General features: G+C 38.3%; 1 protein-coding gene across 2 annotated transcripts; it reads left to right on the top strand.

Moving 5' to 3' along the window:
* Positions 1-707: 707 nt before the first annotated feature.
* DENND10 (DENN domain containing 10) lies at positions 708-14,472 on the top strand. 2 transcript variants are annotated; one of them, XM_032225828.1, is made up of 9 exons: positions 708-1,012; positions 2,734-2,930; positions 4,370-4,449; positions 5,632-5,780; positions 6,456-6,567; positions 8,444-8,544; positions 9,902-10,009; positions 12,185-12,279; positions 14,134-14,472. In XM_032225828.1, exons 1-9 carry the CDS (start codon positions 967-969, stop codon positions 14,308-14,310), a joined length of 1,065 nt encoding a protein of 354 aa, XP_032081719.1. In that variant the 5' UTR covers positions 708-966; the 3' UTR covers positions 14,311-14,472. The 2 variants fall into 2 exon arrangements, with proteins under 2 accessions (XP_032081719.1, XP_032081720.1); XM_032225829.1 differs by lacking the exon at positions 708-1,012 and adding an exon at positions 1,130-1,255.
* Positions 14,473-15,854: the final 1,382 nt, after the last annotated feature.

Here is a 15,854-nt window from a genome sequence, read left to right as displayed (position 1 = left end):
TTCTTGGCAGCACAATTGATGTAAAGGCAAAATAGTGCTTACAATTACAACTGTGAAAATTACTCCTCAAAGAAAGGGAAAAGTCTCCCCAAAGTGTGGTATGGTCACATGGAACAAATGATGCCAAATACATACTTATTCTCTGTTGCTCTGGAGAGCGGAACTCAAAAGACTGACATTTCATGGGAGCAAAATCTGGTGAAGTCGGAAAGGAAAATAAGCGGTAAGAACATTTTAGCAATGACCCAAAGAAACTTTTAGCTCAGTGTTTCTCAACCTTGGCAACTTGAAGATGTCCGGACTTCAACTCCCAGAATTCCCCAGCCAAGATTGAGAAACACTGCTTTAGCTGAATTGGATCCTCTAATACGAATTCCCCATTCAGCACAAATGTGGACTAGAGCAGTGTTTCTCAACCTTGGCAACTTGAAGATGTCCGGACTTCAACTCCCAGAATTCCCCAGCCAAGATTGAGAAACACTGCTTTAGCTGAATTGGATCCTCTAATACGAATTCCCCATTCAGCACAAACGTGGACTAGACGCAGTGTTTCTCAACCTTGGCAACTTGAAGATGTCTGGACTTCAACTCCCAGAATTCCCCAGCCAGCATTCGCTGGCTGGGGAATTCTGGGAGTTGAAGTCCAGACATCTTCAAGTTGTCAAGGTTGAGAAACACTGGACTAGAGGACTTTCCGTGGCATGCTGATTTACGCCTCGTACCACTGTGCTGCTAAGAAAAAAGCAAATTTGGCTTCACTGCCAGAGGCTTTAAAATAAACGAGGGGGGGGGAAATCTCGCGGAGGCGCTTCACGCTTGCATACGGGCGCGCCTTGGCTTTTGCAAGCGAAGACCGAAATCAAGCCGGAAGCCGGGAGGCGTGTTACCCAATTATTCTGCCGCTATGAGGCCCATGATGGGCCTCTCAGGAAACAGAGGAGGGATCCTGGCGCTGGGAGGAGAAAGATGGCAGAGACGGAGGCTCAGCTGCTCCTGGGTGTAGGTTTGATTGGTAAGCGCGTCTCGGCTCCTGGCTGCATGCCGTGGGAATGTCGGCTGATGGGGGGGGGGGGGGAGAGCTGGTTAACACCCCTCGTTTCCCCTCCCTATTTCTATTCTGAAAAGGGGGAATTGTGTGTTCTTCAAGCAGTGGTGGGATCATCTTCCTTTTTAGCCTCTTCTAATTGAGTGGAGAGCCGTAAGCGTTTTGCCTTTGGTGATGCAGGATCCAACAGCATTATTGCACTAATTTCAGGTTCGTCTATGCCTATGCAGAAAGAGTAGAGAAGGCTGGAAAAGAAAGGTGGAAAAAAACGACTTTGCATGCAGGAATAAGCGAGCGGAGGAGTGTTCATTCTTCGAGGGTGGTTCTTTTTGACTCGCCCCTGTTCCGAATGCCTCCTTATCTTTAAATAAGTACAGCTAGAGCACAGCACCGTGGGGGAAATTGAAACAAAACAAACCGTGTTCAAGGTTCAATCTTGTTTAATACTGAAATAGAAGATCAAAGCAAATTCCACGGCCGTGAATTGAAAAAGAAGAAGGCAGTGACAAAACTACTTATGTATTATTGCCAATGTAGCCATCAGAAGTTGCACTTGACTTAAAGCAGTGTTTCTCAACCTTAGCAACTTGAAGATGTCAGGACTTCAACTCCCAGAATTCCCCAGCCAGCATTCGCTGGCTGGGGAATTCTGGGAGTTGAAGTCCTGACATCTTCAAGTTGCTAAGGTTGAGAAACACTGATTTAAAGGAGACTTTACAGGCAGCATTCCACCCAACAACGTACAAAGTTAGAATAAATCCAGTCACTTTATAACTTAGGGTGGTCTCTGAATTTAGCTATTGCCGTTAAGTAAGGTAGGCTTAAGGTAATAGTGGCTCTGAATGTTGAGCAAATGTCACTTGTACCAGCTCCTGTTAATTTACAAAAAGGCCCTATATAGCCTCTAATTTGCAAAACACCCCTTTTCTGGTTATCTAAAACCCCAATCCTTTTCTGAATGGAGAGTGGAAAAGTAATAGAATGCAGTTAATAGCACGGGAAAGATTTAAATAAACGTTGCTTTCCCCATATAATGCTGGTTGTAGGTAAGTTATAAAATGCTCAGGATAAATGTCTTAGTTACTAGACGTTACTAGATTTCCCTTGATGTGAAATCATTCTTGAATCAAGGCTTCACTTGGGAAGCCTTTTTTGCCATCACTTATCTCACTTCATTTAGCAGGGAAATCATAATGGGAAAACTTAAAAACAAATAAATTGTTATTTATCACACTCAAATGTATGTGCTTTTTTTTTTTTTTTTTACAAATTCTAGTAGAGGAGATTCTTGCTACAAGAAGAATACAGTGTAAAGTTTAATACAAGGGAAATGGCAAAGCAAAGAAGAAGTCTAGATAAGGAAATACAGTTTGTGATGGTTTTTAAATTAAATGTGCTTTTAGCTAAAATATAGAATTTGCTGCTCTGGCTATAGGCCAGAAAGATGATTCACATTTTTAATAAAATTGTTCCAGATTAATATCACATTTCAGATTAAAATACATGTATGTAAGTTACCATAAATCTGAGTTAATTTCCTGAACTATTAAGGCTTCCATAATAAATGAATAATTTTAAAATGTGTAAAGGTGGGCATTAAGTTGAATGCACAATTGGATCTGATTAACTGATCGATTTACTCCCTTGCTGCTGTTGGCATTCTCACAGTGAACATCTTTCCACCATAGAAAAAGATACCAATGGAGATGCTTTGTGGGTTTGGTGTTACCCTTCTACAACAACTGCATTCAGAGACCTCCTATTGAGAAAATGCTGCCTTACAGATGAGAATAAACAGCTTCACACTTTCCTATTTGGTCAGTACAAACTAACATGGTTTTACATTACAACGATGGAAATTCCAGAGGCTTCTACCTTGAAAAGGGTAAGCTTGAAATTTGGAGAAAGGGGGCTTGACGGAAAGAACTTATTTGCACATTCATTATTCTATTAAGAGATTAATTGGATTTTTGTGTCTGCTAATTTCATAAGATAAGGAATACCCTATCAGTACACTATATACATATAACAAAAGCAATTTGGAAAATTGCGATAAAAAAATAACTGTTTTTATGTTGCATCAACTGAAGTTAAACTGGATGTTTGTATTATTTTCAAGATGTATTGGTCTGTAGCGAGTATGTGGTAGACTTAATTTATTGATTGATTTAAAACATGAAGGCTGCCTAACACCTGATGATGCTCAGTGGTTCAAAAACAAAAATCATGAATAATTCTGAGCATCCAGAAGGAACACAACAATTCCCCCGAATATCCCAAAGCAAAGCTGATGGGCTCAGCAGCCATCCTACCCCTAGGCCTTAGGAGCAAAGGCATGTTTTTGGTGACATCTGGAACTCCATCAGATTGGGAGCTATACAGATCCTGATGGGAATGCTACTCCAGACAGCAGGTGTGACAACTAAGAAGGCATACATCCTAGATCTCAATGGATAACATTGCTTCATGCTCCAGAGCCCTTCAATTAAACAAGCTACCTGATCTTATTAGGCAGGTAGGACTATTGAAGATAAGCACTTCTTCAGTTAAACAGGTCTTATGAGACACAAAGTTTTATAGATAACCAGTACCTTGAATTTTATTCAGCAACCAATTGGCAACCTGTGCAGCTCAAGAGAGCCGAGGTGGCGCAGTGGTTAGGGTGCAGTACTGCAGCCACTTCAGCTGACTGCTAGTTCTGCAGTTCGGCGGTTCAAATCTCACTGGCTCAGGGTTGACTCAGCCTTCCGTCCTTCCGAGGTGGGTAAAACGAGGACCTAGATTGTGGGGGCAATATGCCAACTCTCTAAACCGCTTAGAGAGGGCTGAAAGCCCTATGAAGCGGTATATAAGTCTAACTGCTATTGCTATATCCTGGTATAGTCATCCATTCCTGCCTGCACTATAGCATTCTGGAATAATTATATAGTTTCCTTGTGGCCTTCAAAGGCAGCCTCATATACACCATGTTACAGGTGTTCATTCATGAGGGGGACTAGGGCATGAGTGACCTTGAAGGGCCTTCCATTCTAGGGATGGGCAAAAACAATGCACTCAATGGACCCATGAAAGGGCCTTAACTCTGATTGAAACAGGTCCAGATAATTTACTTCCTTTAAGATCCTCTGTAGTCTAACTACTCTCAACAATCTTCCCCACAATTCACTGCCCAGACACCATGATTGGACCTTTCCTGTCGAAGTCCCGCTCTTACGTAGATCTAAGCAACTTTATCTGCCAAGTTGTCTCTCCTTTCCAGTTGTTTATATTATTATTTTACAAGAAAGTATTTGGACATTAACTTTTTTTTTGTATGTTGCATAGGTGACTCACTTTTCCATTGTTCTGACAACCAAAGACTTCAATCCGGAAAAGTATGCCGCCTTCTCTAGGATTCTCTGTAGGTATGTATTCCTTCATACGTTTTCCACAACTGCATGGTTTATTAGCTAACCCTTTTGCACACCAATGTAGTCCCAATTAAGAGGTGAAAATATTTCTGAAGGGATTACTTACCACCATATTAATAATACATATAATTATTGATTATTTCAATTGAGTAAAAGGTTTACTGCAAAAATGACATGTAATAGTATCTTACTAGCAGTTCTCACACAGGAAACCATTCATGAAGTAAATAAGTGGAAGTGCATTTCTTCTCAAATGTAATTCTATTGTAAACACATTACTCACAATAAATCTAGCAAGATTTGTTTTCCTGCATGATTTAGATCATGTTCCAGCTGCATGTAGAACTTCATGTACAGCTGTTCTAGCTGACTATAGAAATAAAAATAAAATCTCTATCTGGAGAAAAACCAGTTTAACCATATTCATATTATATCCAGGTTAGATTATTGCTAATAGAGGTAATACTTCGAGAATCAGCAATAGTGGATGGCCTTGCTTTTTGTCAAGCTAATGAATATGGTGGTAATAGGAGCCAGTAAAAGGATTGGCTCCTCAGAATTCTTCTGATCAAGGAGAGGAAAAGGGATTGCCCACAAGATTTCTCCATACAGAATCTCCCTGCAGAGAGATCATAAAATAGTGGTCTACAGGAGGTTTAAGAGCTCTGGGAGACATTGGGTCTGCCTACTTTCTCTCTTAATTACTTTAGAAAGCTGCTTACGTCTTTCAAATTAAGAGTCTTCCAAAATACAAGCTCTACTATCTCCCTAGGAAAATCACCTTCCACTTTGGACAGTAGAAAGACTGATGTAAATTTATGGTTTAAAAAGAAAAATCTTTACTTTTTTGGAAAACAGCAAAAAGGAAAGTAGAATGTGGATGTTTGAAAGTTATGGGGGCTTGATGGACTTGAAGGAATATCTCCTGTGTGGTGTTTAAAAGTTATAAAGTAATATATGAAGGTATTGAAATTAATTGTAATAAATCCTCTGAACAGAAAGTTTTATTGATTGGGAAATAAGCAAGATAATAAGAGGAAGGAGCACAGGTCACATTGTGGGGTTTAGCGAGTCTTGCAAAAACGACAGTGGGTGAATGTTTGCATGGGTAAAAAAAAAACACCTTATATTTATTCTTTTTGGCCCAGATTACTGAAGCTCAATTTATTTTTACAGAATATACCTGAAATACGGGACTCCGGTAAAAATGATGGAGAGTTATATTTCTGTCCTTACAAAGGGGATTTGTCAGAGTGAAGAAAATGGTTCTTTCCTAAGCAAAGATTTTGATATCAGGAAAGCTTATCTTGCAGGCTCAGTCAAAGGTGAGGGTTTTTTTTAAAAAAACCATCAATAATACAGTTCGGGTTAAAACTATGCATTCTTGAAAATAAGCTCCCTTTCTTTCAATGAAATTTATTTCCAAGTAAGCAGACCAGGAAAGCATGACAACCACTGCTTTTGAAATAGTTGCATCACCAGCTTTTTCCTCAAGGCTGACATCAGCATAAGAGGATTCTTGAGAGCCCCAAGAGTTTTTCAGAGCCTGAATTTGGTTTCCCTTTTGTGTCCTCTCCCTCCAGATGTTGAGAAAAATAACACCCTGGCATCAATTGAATTAGTAGGATGGTTTTTAATAAAGCTGCCCCGACTTTTTCAAAAGCAAAAAAGATGTAAAAGATACAAAATGTTTGTATTCTAAAAAAAAGTAAGATAAATGCCAGGTTCAAATTATTGGTTTGGACATTGGAGCTTATAAACAATGGCTTGGCATGTTAGGCGCATCTAATTAATTGTGAGTTAAACAAGCCATGATATAGATGTAATAACAAACTGTAGCTTGATATATCTAAGAAGTATTCTGTAAAAGCTGAACGAATTTTGCCTCTTCATAAAAAGTGAATTTAAGTAAATTATAATTGCTTGTATAGTTTTGTTGTTAATTGTACAGAATTCTATTATGTTATATTAAGATTCTATTTAACTTCTGATTGTCCTAGATATAGTGTTTCAGTTTGGAATGGAAACAGTCATCCTGTATACTGCACTCATGTTAAAGAAAAGAATTGTAGTATATCACCCAAGAATAGAAACTATCCTCGAATTTACAAGGTAAAATACATTGATGAAATAAAAGGTACTCCTTCACTTAATTTCATTTTCAAGTCTCTTGGACAAATTCCTTATTTATTTCTAATAGAAATTCACACACCACACACACACACACACACACACACCACACACGCACACACACACACACACACACACACACACACACACACACACACACACACTGTTTACCCAAAAATAAGACCCTGCCTTATATTTTTTGCCAACCAAAAAAAAGCACCAGGTCTTATTTTCGGGGGGGGGTGTGGTACACTGACTCACCTCATTTGCGCATATCGCCTCCAGCCTCTTTTTCACTGTCAGATGTGTTCAGGTTCTTCTTTTGCGGCCACCGAGGCTTTCCTGAAGGCCTCTGCGGCTGATAATAGAGCTCTGGATCGATCCAGAGCTCTGTTATTGGCTGCAGAGGCCTTCAGGAAAGCCTTATTGGCTGCAGAAGAAATGGGTCAGCAAGGCAGGTGTCGGGGTATGCCTGGCTGCAACTGTCTGAAGGTAAGTAATAGGGCAGCTCCACCCACCCATCCCCACCCTAGCTTCATTTTCACCCGTGCACCCTGGTGTGGGCGGGGTCTTAAGGCTTATTTGGGGAGGTATAGGGCTTACATTGGGCGCACAGGTAGGAATCAAGCTAGGTCTTACTTTCGGGGTAGGTTGTATTTTTGGAGAAACGGGGTGCGCGCGTGGGTGTAATATGAGTCCTTGCACTTCAACTTGTAGGTGGCCTGGTTTGGTATCAAAATTCAACAGTGGTTTAACTTTCCATTGTTTTCAAAAGTCCACTGAAAGTCCAGTTCAAAAGGGGTCTTTTATTTTACCTTTCCCTGGCCTTCAATTTCAGCAGGTCCTTAATGTTGATTGCACTGCTAACCTACGTCCTCTGTTACCATGCAGTCAGTAAAATTAATTCACAATGCCAAACTTTTCACAACACATTGAAGGAAATATCTTTGATTGGGTGGTTAAGGTGCCAGATTATAAAGCAGGAGGCCAAGAGTTCAAGTTCCACCTTAGCCATTAAAGCCAGCTGGGTGACTTTGGGCATCTCTCAGCCCTACCCACTTCACAGGGTTGTTGTTGTGGGGAAAATAGGAGGATAAATGTTCAATACGTTTGAGAGCCTTGAGTTACTTGTAAAAATAATAAAGGCAAGATACAAATAAATCAATCTTTGTTGTATAAAAGAATGCCTGAATAAAGTAGCATCAGTTGTGGAGTTCTTGGTGCTCTCTAGTTGTTGTCCTGAAGAAATTTCAACATCTTCAGTGCTACAGGGGAGTGGGATTTGTTCTCTCTACATATAGTAGTTTTCCCTATCAGTTTTGGTGGAGGTATTGGATCCCCCAATGCAGTTTTTAAATGTGATTATGATATATAACTAATCCTAATTTGACAAAACTGTTCAATAAGCCATTGCATGAAATGAGTTTGAGTTTGAAACAGACAACAGTCTGTTAAGATAATTGGTCCTACTGAATAGTGTCAAAGTAAGCTCTGTGTACTTATCCACTATTGTGGTTAATTGTTTTGTAAAATAGCAATTTATAGATTCTGTAAAAGCAATGCTCAGCAATATTGGCATCTTCAAAACATTTCTTAACACTTTATGTATTTCTTTTGTAAAATTCCAGTTTTAAAGGGTGGGCCAGAATATGCCTGCTAGCCATGCATCCATCCATATAGTATATTATAAAGAAATGTCCTTCCATCTTTTGGATGACTTACTATCTATGGATGAAATTATGTCATATGATTTAGAGTCCTGATCCCTAGACAAAGAGGACAAGACCAGTTAGTGCATCCTTTGAGGAGATGATATGAACCATTGTATTAAAATAATATAACTTTTTTTTTCTTTTAGGGCATTGCCAGCCTTAGTGTGGCACCGGCAAGATTGGTCAATTCTTCATTCATACGTACATCTGAATGATGAGGAATTAGAAGCGTTAAAAATGTGTCCAGGTATTACTGATAATGGATATCAATCAGCATTACATAGCAGAACGACTAAATTAACTTTTGTGGTAATAGAAAAAAACAGTTCATTATTTATAAAATCTATATAGCCATCCATGTCTTTACGGGGCAGATAATATATTCAAATATTATAAACAATATTAACAAAGGGTCACTGCTATAGTGATTAAGGCTCAGATGTTCAGAAATGTACTGGACAATTCCTCCTATTTATCTATTGCAAAAAGTAGTTGCTTGGAGTTTGTGGTAGAATAGTGGAATATGAATATAGAATTCCGTACCTATTCTTTATTAGGTAAATTCCTGATACTAGTAGCTGTCCAATGTTAGCATGCATGTTTAAGACTATAAAATGAATAAAAGTTATTTTAAACTTCTTAAATTCATATAAAAGTGATGGAAGAGAATATTTGTAGCTCAAGTTGTTTGTTGTTGGATATTTATTATACTTGTATGCCGCCCTATTCCCGAGGGACTCAGGGCAGCTAACAAACAAATGGGGAAGGGGGAAATACAAAAAACAAACAAGACAAAAACAAGATACAAGAAACAGATTAAAAACTACACAACAATCACAACAATTCAAGTGGGGCTGGGAACTCATCAGCCCCAGGCCTGCCGGAACAGCCAGGTCTTGACGGCTGTAATTTAAAAATTGACCCCCAGAGCACTGGGAAAATTCTTAAAAATAATTGAACTCTGGGATGTTTTATTACTAAATATAATATCATCAGTGCTAGTAGGGAGTGTGGTTTGCTCCCATTTTATATACTTGCCCTGTTAAGAGTTGGTGGGAGTGTTCTTGGTGGTTCCTTGATTGACTTGTTTGTCTGCTTTGGTAGTTCCTTGATTGGGATATTGTAATTGTTATTGATTGTTGATATAGTGTTAATCTCTGTTTATCTAGGGTTTGATTGCTGATGAGGCGGTCTTTTGGTTTGAGTCCCACAAATCAACCATCAACAGGCACATAGAGAAAAATATCAACATACCATTCAAAAGAGATAATCAAAAAGCCAAAAACAAGACCAAAAGACCTCCTCAACACCCAGATGAGCAGAAATTAACACAAAGATTAACATTACTACAACAATCCAGAAGCAAACAATATCCCAATGAAGGCATCTCCAAGGCTATGCCCATCAATACTGAGAGGCTAAGTCACTAGTATATAAAAGGAGAGCAAAACTCACTCTCTACTAGCACTGATGATGGTATCTAGTTTGGTAATTAAAACGTCTGCAAGAAAACATCCAAACTCAGAGACCACCAAGGACCTCATATTAAAGTACTTCTAGTGAGAATGATTTTACTGAAACATACTAAAATATTTTCCCCTTAGGGTACATTGCTGGATGTATAGATTCAGAAGTGAACAACAGGATAGATCTTTATGATGTGTATGTCAACCTGGCTGAAAGTGAAATCACCATTTCACAGCAAGCAAAAGGTTTGTATGCTATCAACTTTCCTCATGTACAGATATATGTCTTTGTTTGCATATGGGATATGGTTCTGGGTGGCTCACTACATTATAAAATAATGTTAAAATATCCATTATAATATCTTCGATAATCATTAAAAATGATCCTTCGCTCCTAATACATCCAAGCTCAAACTGTGCTTGTGACATGTTCAATTAAATTCAATTCTCCTTTTCTTTTCTGACAATTCATTTCCCAGAGTTCCTTAAAAAATAAAGACCCCTTAGATTGATTACTAAGAAGAATCATTTCTGACTCAACTCTGGGGCAATTCCAGAGATTACTACAACAATCCATAAGCAAACATTTTATCATGATTATGATAAAATTGACCCCCAGAGCACTGGGAAAATTCTTAAAAGTAATCGAATTTATGAGGTGCCTAAAATCAAAAGTCCTAATTGGTATTTTTCTGCCCTCTGGAAGTCACCAGAACTGACTACAGGTAGTTCTCATTTAGCAACCACAATTGGGACTGACAACTCAGTCACTAAGGGAAGCAATTGCTAAGGGAAGCCACAGCTGAACTTACGATCTTCAGTTTTCCTTTGCTTCATATAAAATTGTAAAATTGCTTTTTCAGCCCCCTGTGAATTGTTGCTAAACGAGGACTACCTGTAGTATCACAGTGACTAGGAAGTGATCTGATCATGACAAAAGTTTGATGGAAACGTTCCCCCCCCGTCCAATTTGTTCCAATTGCTCTGAGGTAAAGACAAGATGTAATGCAGTTTCCTGTATGAATTGGGCTCTGGTCTCCAAGCTCGAAGAGCCGAGGTGGCGTACTGGTTAGGGTGCAGTACTGCAGGCCACTTCAGCTGACTGTTATCTGCAGTTCAGCGGTTCTAATCTCACCGGCTCAAGGTTGACTCAGCCTTCCATCCTTCCGAGGTGGGTGAAATGAGGACCCAGACTGTGGGGGCGATGTGCTGACTCTGTAAACCGCTTAGAGAGGGCTGAAAGCCCTATGAAGCGGTATATAAGTCTAACTGCTATTGCTATATCTGTCATGATGGCCATGAATTTCAACACCAGACCCCATTCCCTCATGGCCAGCCAAAAATATGTGCTCTTATATCCAGTATACATCAGTGTATCTGATTGCCATAAAGATCTCTAAGAGAAACATTACAAACCACCTTCCTTGGTGTTACAGCTCCTAGGCACATAAGGCCTGGAAGAACAAATGTTTTTGTTGAGGAACTTCCATGTTTTCACCAATCAGGATTTAGTTTATTCGCACCAGTTTTACCTTGTACCTAGGTCATGGAGGAGCATGATCTTATTACTGGTATTAGCAGATTGAAGCCAAATTGGCATCCAGGACTCTAGAATAAGACCAAAAGGCAAGAAGAAATAGTCCTGTGTAATGGCATTCTATAATGTCTCCTTCTGCCCATTGCTGTTCTAATTCTCCTGTCCTCAAGTCTCCCAAATGTGGAAAGTGGTGTGGGAAATTTCAATATCTTCCTCTATTGTGTAGTGCATTCCTCTGGTCCAAATGCTCCCCAGACACATGGAAACAGATAGGGGAAATACTTATTTAAAGGGATGATTTGGAAGAATTAAAAGTTGTTTTATTAACAGTAGGATTTTCATTTAATTGTCTCATTGGATAAAAGCAATGCCACCACATAAGTGTTCTTTTCTGATGGGGAGAAATGATGCTACTATACAGAAACCGAAATATGGATCCTGAAAGACATCAGAGTAGGGGAATTCTATCAGTTCAGCTCTATTGTTAAATTACAGAGAAGGAAAATTTCAGCATTGATTGTCATTGAATGCAGTATGAAGAATTCTTGTGTAAATGCATTTTTTTATTTTCCATTTTCATTTCGTACAGTCACATATATACTATGCATAACCGGGGCCATATAACATTAAACAATAAACACAGCCATTCCTCTTGTCAACAATACCCCCCAAAAAGTATGAAGAATTATTGATCTACAAATGTGTACCTTTTGTGGGACAAGGTGGTCTTTTGTATGGCAGAAATGTACCTTTTATAGGGCAATATGGTCTTTTGGCCCACATTCTGATGTTGTGATTGCAGTTTTGCTTTATGAGAGTTATATTTTATTTTCATTTATTTATATAAAGGAAATGAGTGGTGGTGTACTTCTCTTTCTCCTCAGAGGCGATGACAATGGGAAAATTGCATAAAGAACTTGGTCAGCTAATTGTTCAGTCTGCAGAAGATCCAGAGAAATCAAACAGTCAAGTTATAAAGGTTAAGCTTCTGTATTACTTCAGTCTTTAATATTATTTTGTTATATGCTCCTGGTTTAGAATTAGTTATTAGTATTTAAGCCAGGGTTAAAGATGGTTTAGATGACTGACTGAGCTCTGGCAAAACTTCAGGCTACGTGTCTTTCTATGGAAGGCAGAGAAGGGACCAGCTTTTATTTTAAGATTAAAAACCTGCTTTTAAACAAAGCTGGAGCTGAAATTAATTTGATTTAGAGCAAGCCATTGTTCCTTGAATCTATATATAATGTAGAACTGTTAAGTTCTTCATAAATTAAATTGGAAATATTCACCACCTTAATTTACTTACATAAATATGTGAGTCAAAAGTTGACCAGTGCTGGTTACCCCTTGATACTCTGAATAGGAATGGGTCATCTGTGGCCTCAAAGTAACTTGTTTTTCCAATCAGTGAAATATCTTTTGGCCATGTTTGCCACTTTTGATTCCTTAATTTATTTTAAAATACAAGTTTTTGAGATAAGAAGCAAAAAGCCTATAACATAAACCTCAAAATAATAATTTAATTGGTTTTAGAAAAAGACAAAAAAAAACCACTTAAAATCCTTCAAAACCTAAGATAAAAAGTCCTAGTCCCGCCATGTGCATTATAAAGCCTCACTCTTTTTGCATTATTTTCCTGCTTATCATCTTGACCTCTCAGCTTCTCAGAAGATTACAGCCAAACACATAGTTATAAACACAGGTCTCTGCATTTGATAATTTATTTCATTCTCTTTTAACTATACAAATAGCCCCTGGCTACTGGGACAGTAGCAATTGGGACTAGAATTGCTGTTGCGAGCAGCATCATTGTAAGGTGTGATGTCACAAGGCTGTGTCACTTAGCAACAGAAATTCCAATTCCATTGTTAAGTGATGGCCATGCAGGTCATTAAGTGGGAAGACCTCACTTGACTATGACTTCCAACTTCCTGCCAGTCTCCCCATTGACTTTACTTGTGGGAAACCAGCAGGGAACATCAGAAATTATAATCACATGACTGCAAGGATGCTATAACAATCAGAACTCAGAAAGCCAATGTAAATACCATTTGTGCAGTTAATATTGTAACTTTGAACAGTCGTTAAATGAATAGACTACCTTTATGCATTACTCGTGGCACCTTACCCCACTTTTTCATGATGAACAAATACTGGGTACTATATAGCAGTGTTTCTCAACCTTGGCAACTTGAAGATGCCTGGACTTCAACTCCCAGAATTCCCCAGCCAGCATTCGCTGGCTGGGGAATTCTGGGAGTTGAAGTCCAGACAACTTCAAGTTGCCAAGGTTGAGAAACACTGCTATATACCACATATATTTGTAGTCCATGGCATCTTCAAATAGCACTGAAAAACAACCTTATCAGAAAGCTGCATATCTATCTATCAATTAAGCTTGTATATAGAGATAATTTGAATTCATGCATCATATTTGCCATTATTTGTTTACATGTTTCTTTGATAAGCCACAATTGGCAGAGTACATGCAGTGTTCTAAATTGCTAATTAAAAAAATACAGTGGTTGAGTTTGAGCAACATACCATCTAGCACATTTCAAATGCTATGCATAAACCTAGACATTGTGTGATTGTATGTGTGATTCATATATTGACAACATTCAGAACAGTAGCAGTAATATGAAATTGCATGAAGCTAGCTATTCTAATAGTATTCCATCTCAGAAGATGGACTTGGTTTACTACTATTTATTTGTATCCCATCTTTATTATTTTTACCTAACATAGTCTGATACATCTCAGAGTAAGAAGAGCATTTGTTTTTAACCAACTATTTCATATTTGCTCTCTTTATTCTAAAACACGTCTGCAGGATGTTTCATTGAAGACAAAGGAAATCTTGACAAATCTGGCTTCATTCACAGAAGTCATTCATAATGGTGAGAAACCATCACTTAACTTAGAAGCACTGAAACGAAAGCGATTCCCACCAGCAACGGAAAATTTCCTTTATCATTTGGCAGCTGCTGAACAAATGCTTAAAATCTGATGTTGTGAATAAACCTCAGTGGAATACTTAAAAAACAAAATCTTCTTTACTATAATGCTTACGTAAAGAATTCTGTGGAAGGTTGGTTTTTTTTTAAATATACATTTCTGGAGAGGATAAACAATGATACACACATCAGTGTTCCATAAAACATTGACTATAGCAGTGTTTTTCAACCTTGGCAACTTGAAGATGTCCGGACTTCAACTCCCAGAATTCCCCAGCCAGCATTCGCTGGCTGGGGAATTCTGGGAGTTGAAGTCCGGACATCTTCAAGTTGCCAAGGTTGAAAAACACTGGACTATAGTATACCATTGTCAGTTCTTCCTACATAAAGCTTGAAGATACGATGGTTGAACTGTACATTAAGGTGAAATAGAAATTGCCAAGCCCATCAGTACCTAATTGGAAATCAATAATCAAATTATTAATGACATGAACATTCTTAGAAGTACACAAATTAAATAAGCTGCCTTCAATTTGGCACATCTGAGTACTGTGTCTTGGGAACACAGCCTTCAGGATTCCTAGCAGACTGCCCCTATTCCAGTTAGCACATCCATAACTTGCAAAGAGGCTGAAAGTTAGAGCTTCAGTTGCATCAACTAATACTCTGAACGTAAGAGTCTATGGAGATTCTTAGTCATCCAGATCATGGTTGTCCCCAAAGTGCTATTTCAGAGGCAACTGAACTTTCTGGTTTTTCTTTGAAGACATTTCTGAAGACCTGAAGAAGCTTCTTGGATGAGAAGTGAAATGTCTTCAGAGAAAAACCACAAAGTCCAAAGTTGCCCCTTGAAAAAGGACCTTTGGGTATGAACCTAAGAGTTGTATATGCAATGTAACTTCCCACAATCAATCTCTGGATGTTTGACAGATTACATCTATTGGCTACACTGCCAAATATTCAATGTGCCTGCTAGCCATATCTCATATAGGTGAATTTTGGGGGTTTTTGTGATAAAGAATCCTGATTGAGTTTGGGAGCCTTTTACTTATAAAACAGTCCTATTGAATAGGACAAATATGTATATTAATATATCCAGTAGCTGCTGTTTTTTGGGAAGACAGCTATACAATTCTCCCCCCCCACGCCCCTCTTTTAAGGGACCAGGTTTAATTTTTTCCTCCTCCTGTTTATCTTAAGCTACTCTCCTCGTGGGTTGTAAGATGTCAGCATCTATCTGATATTTCGCAGAATGAATATAGGGCTGGATTTTTTTATTGCTTAACTTTGCCTTTCATTTCAATAGCCATTGACATTTGGCTGTACACATTTTCGTGAGAATGTTAATTCAAAACTCTATTATAAAACTAAGGTTTGTAAAAAAATAAAACTAAAAAAATCCATTAAAAATCTGCTAGAGCCTATGCAGTAGCACTTTGCTTTTAAAATTGACATTTATGATTCTTGCTTTCAAAAATATATACCCTTGCATGTGATTGTAGACTTTTTTAAAAAATTAAACACACTTATTTCTACTAATATTTTATGAAATACTGTTTAACTATGATCAATGATGTATACTAGCAATATTGAGAAT

Source organism: Thamnophis elegans, chromosome 10 (genome assembly GCF_009769535.1).
Source record: "Thamnophis elegans isolate rThaEle1 chromosome 10, rThaEle1.pri, whole genome shotgun sequence".
NCBI classification, from domain to species: Eukaryota; Metazoa; Chordata; class Lepidosauria; order Squamata; family Colubridae; genus Thamnophis; species Thamnophis elegans.
This window is presented reverse-complemented; position numbering and strand designations above follow the sequence as displayed.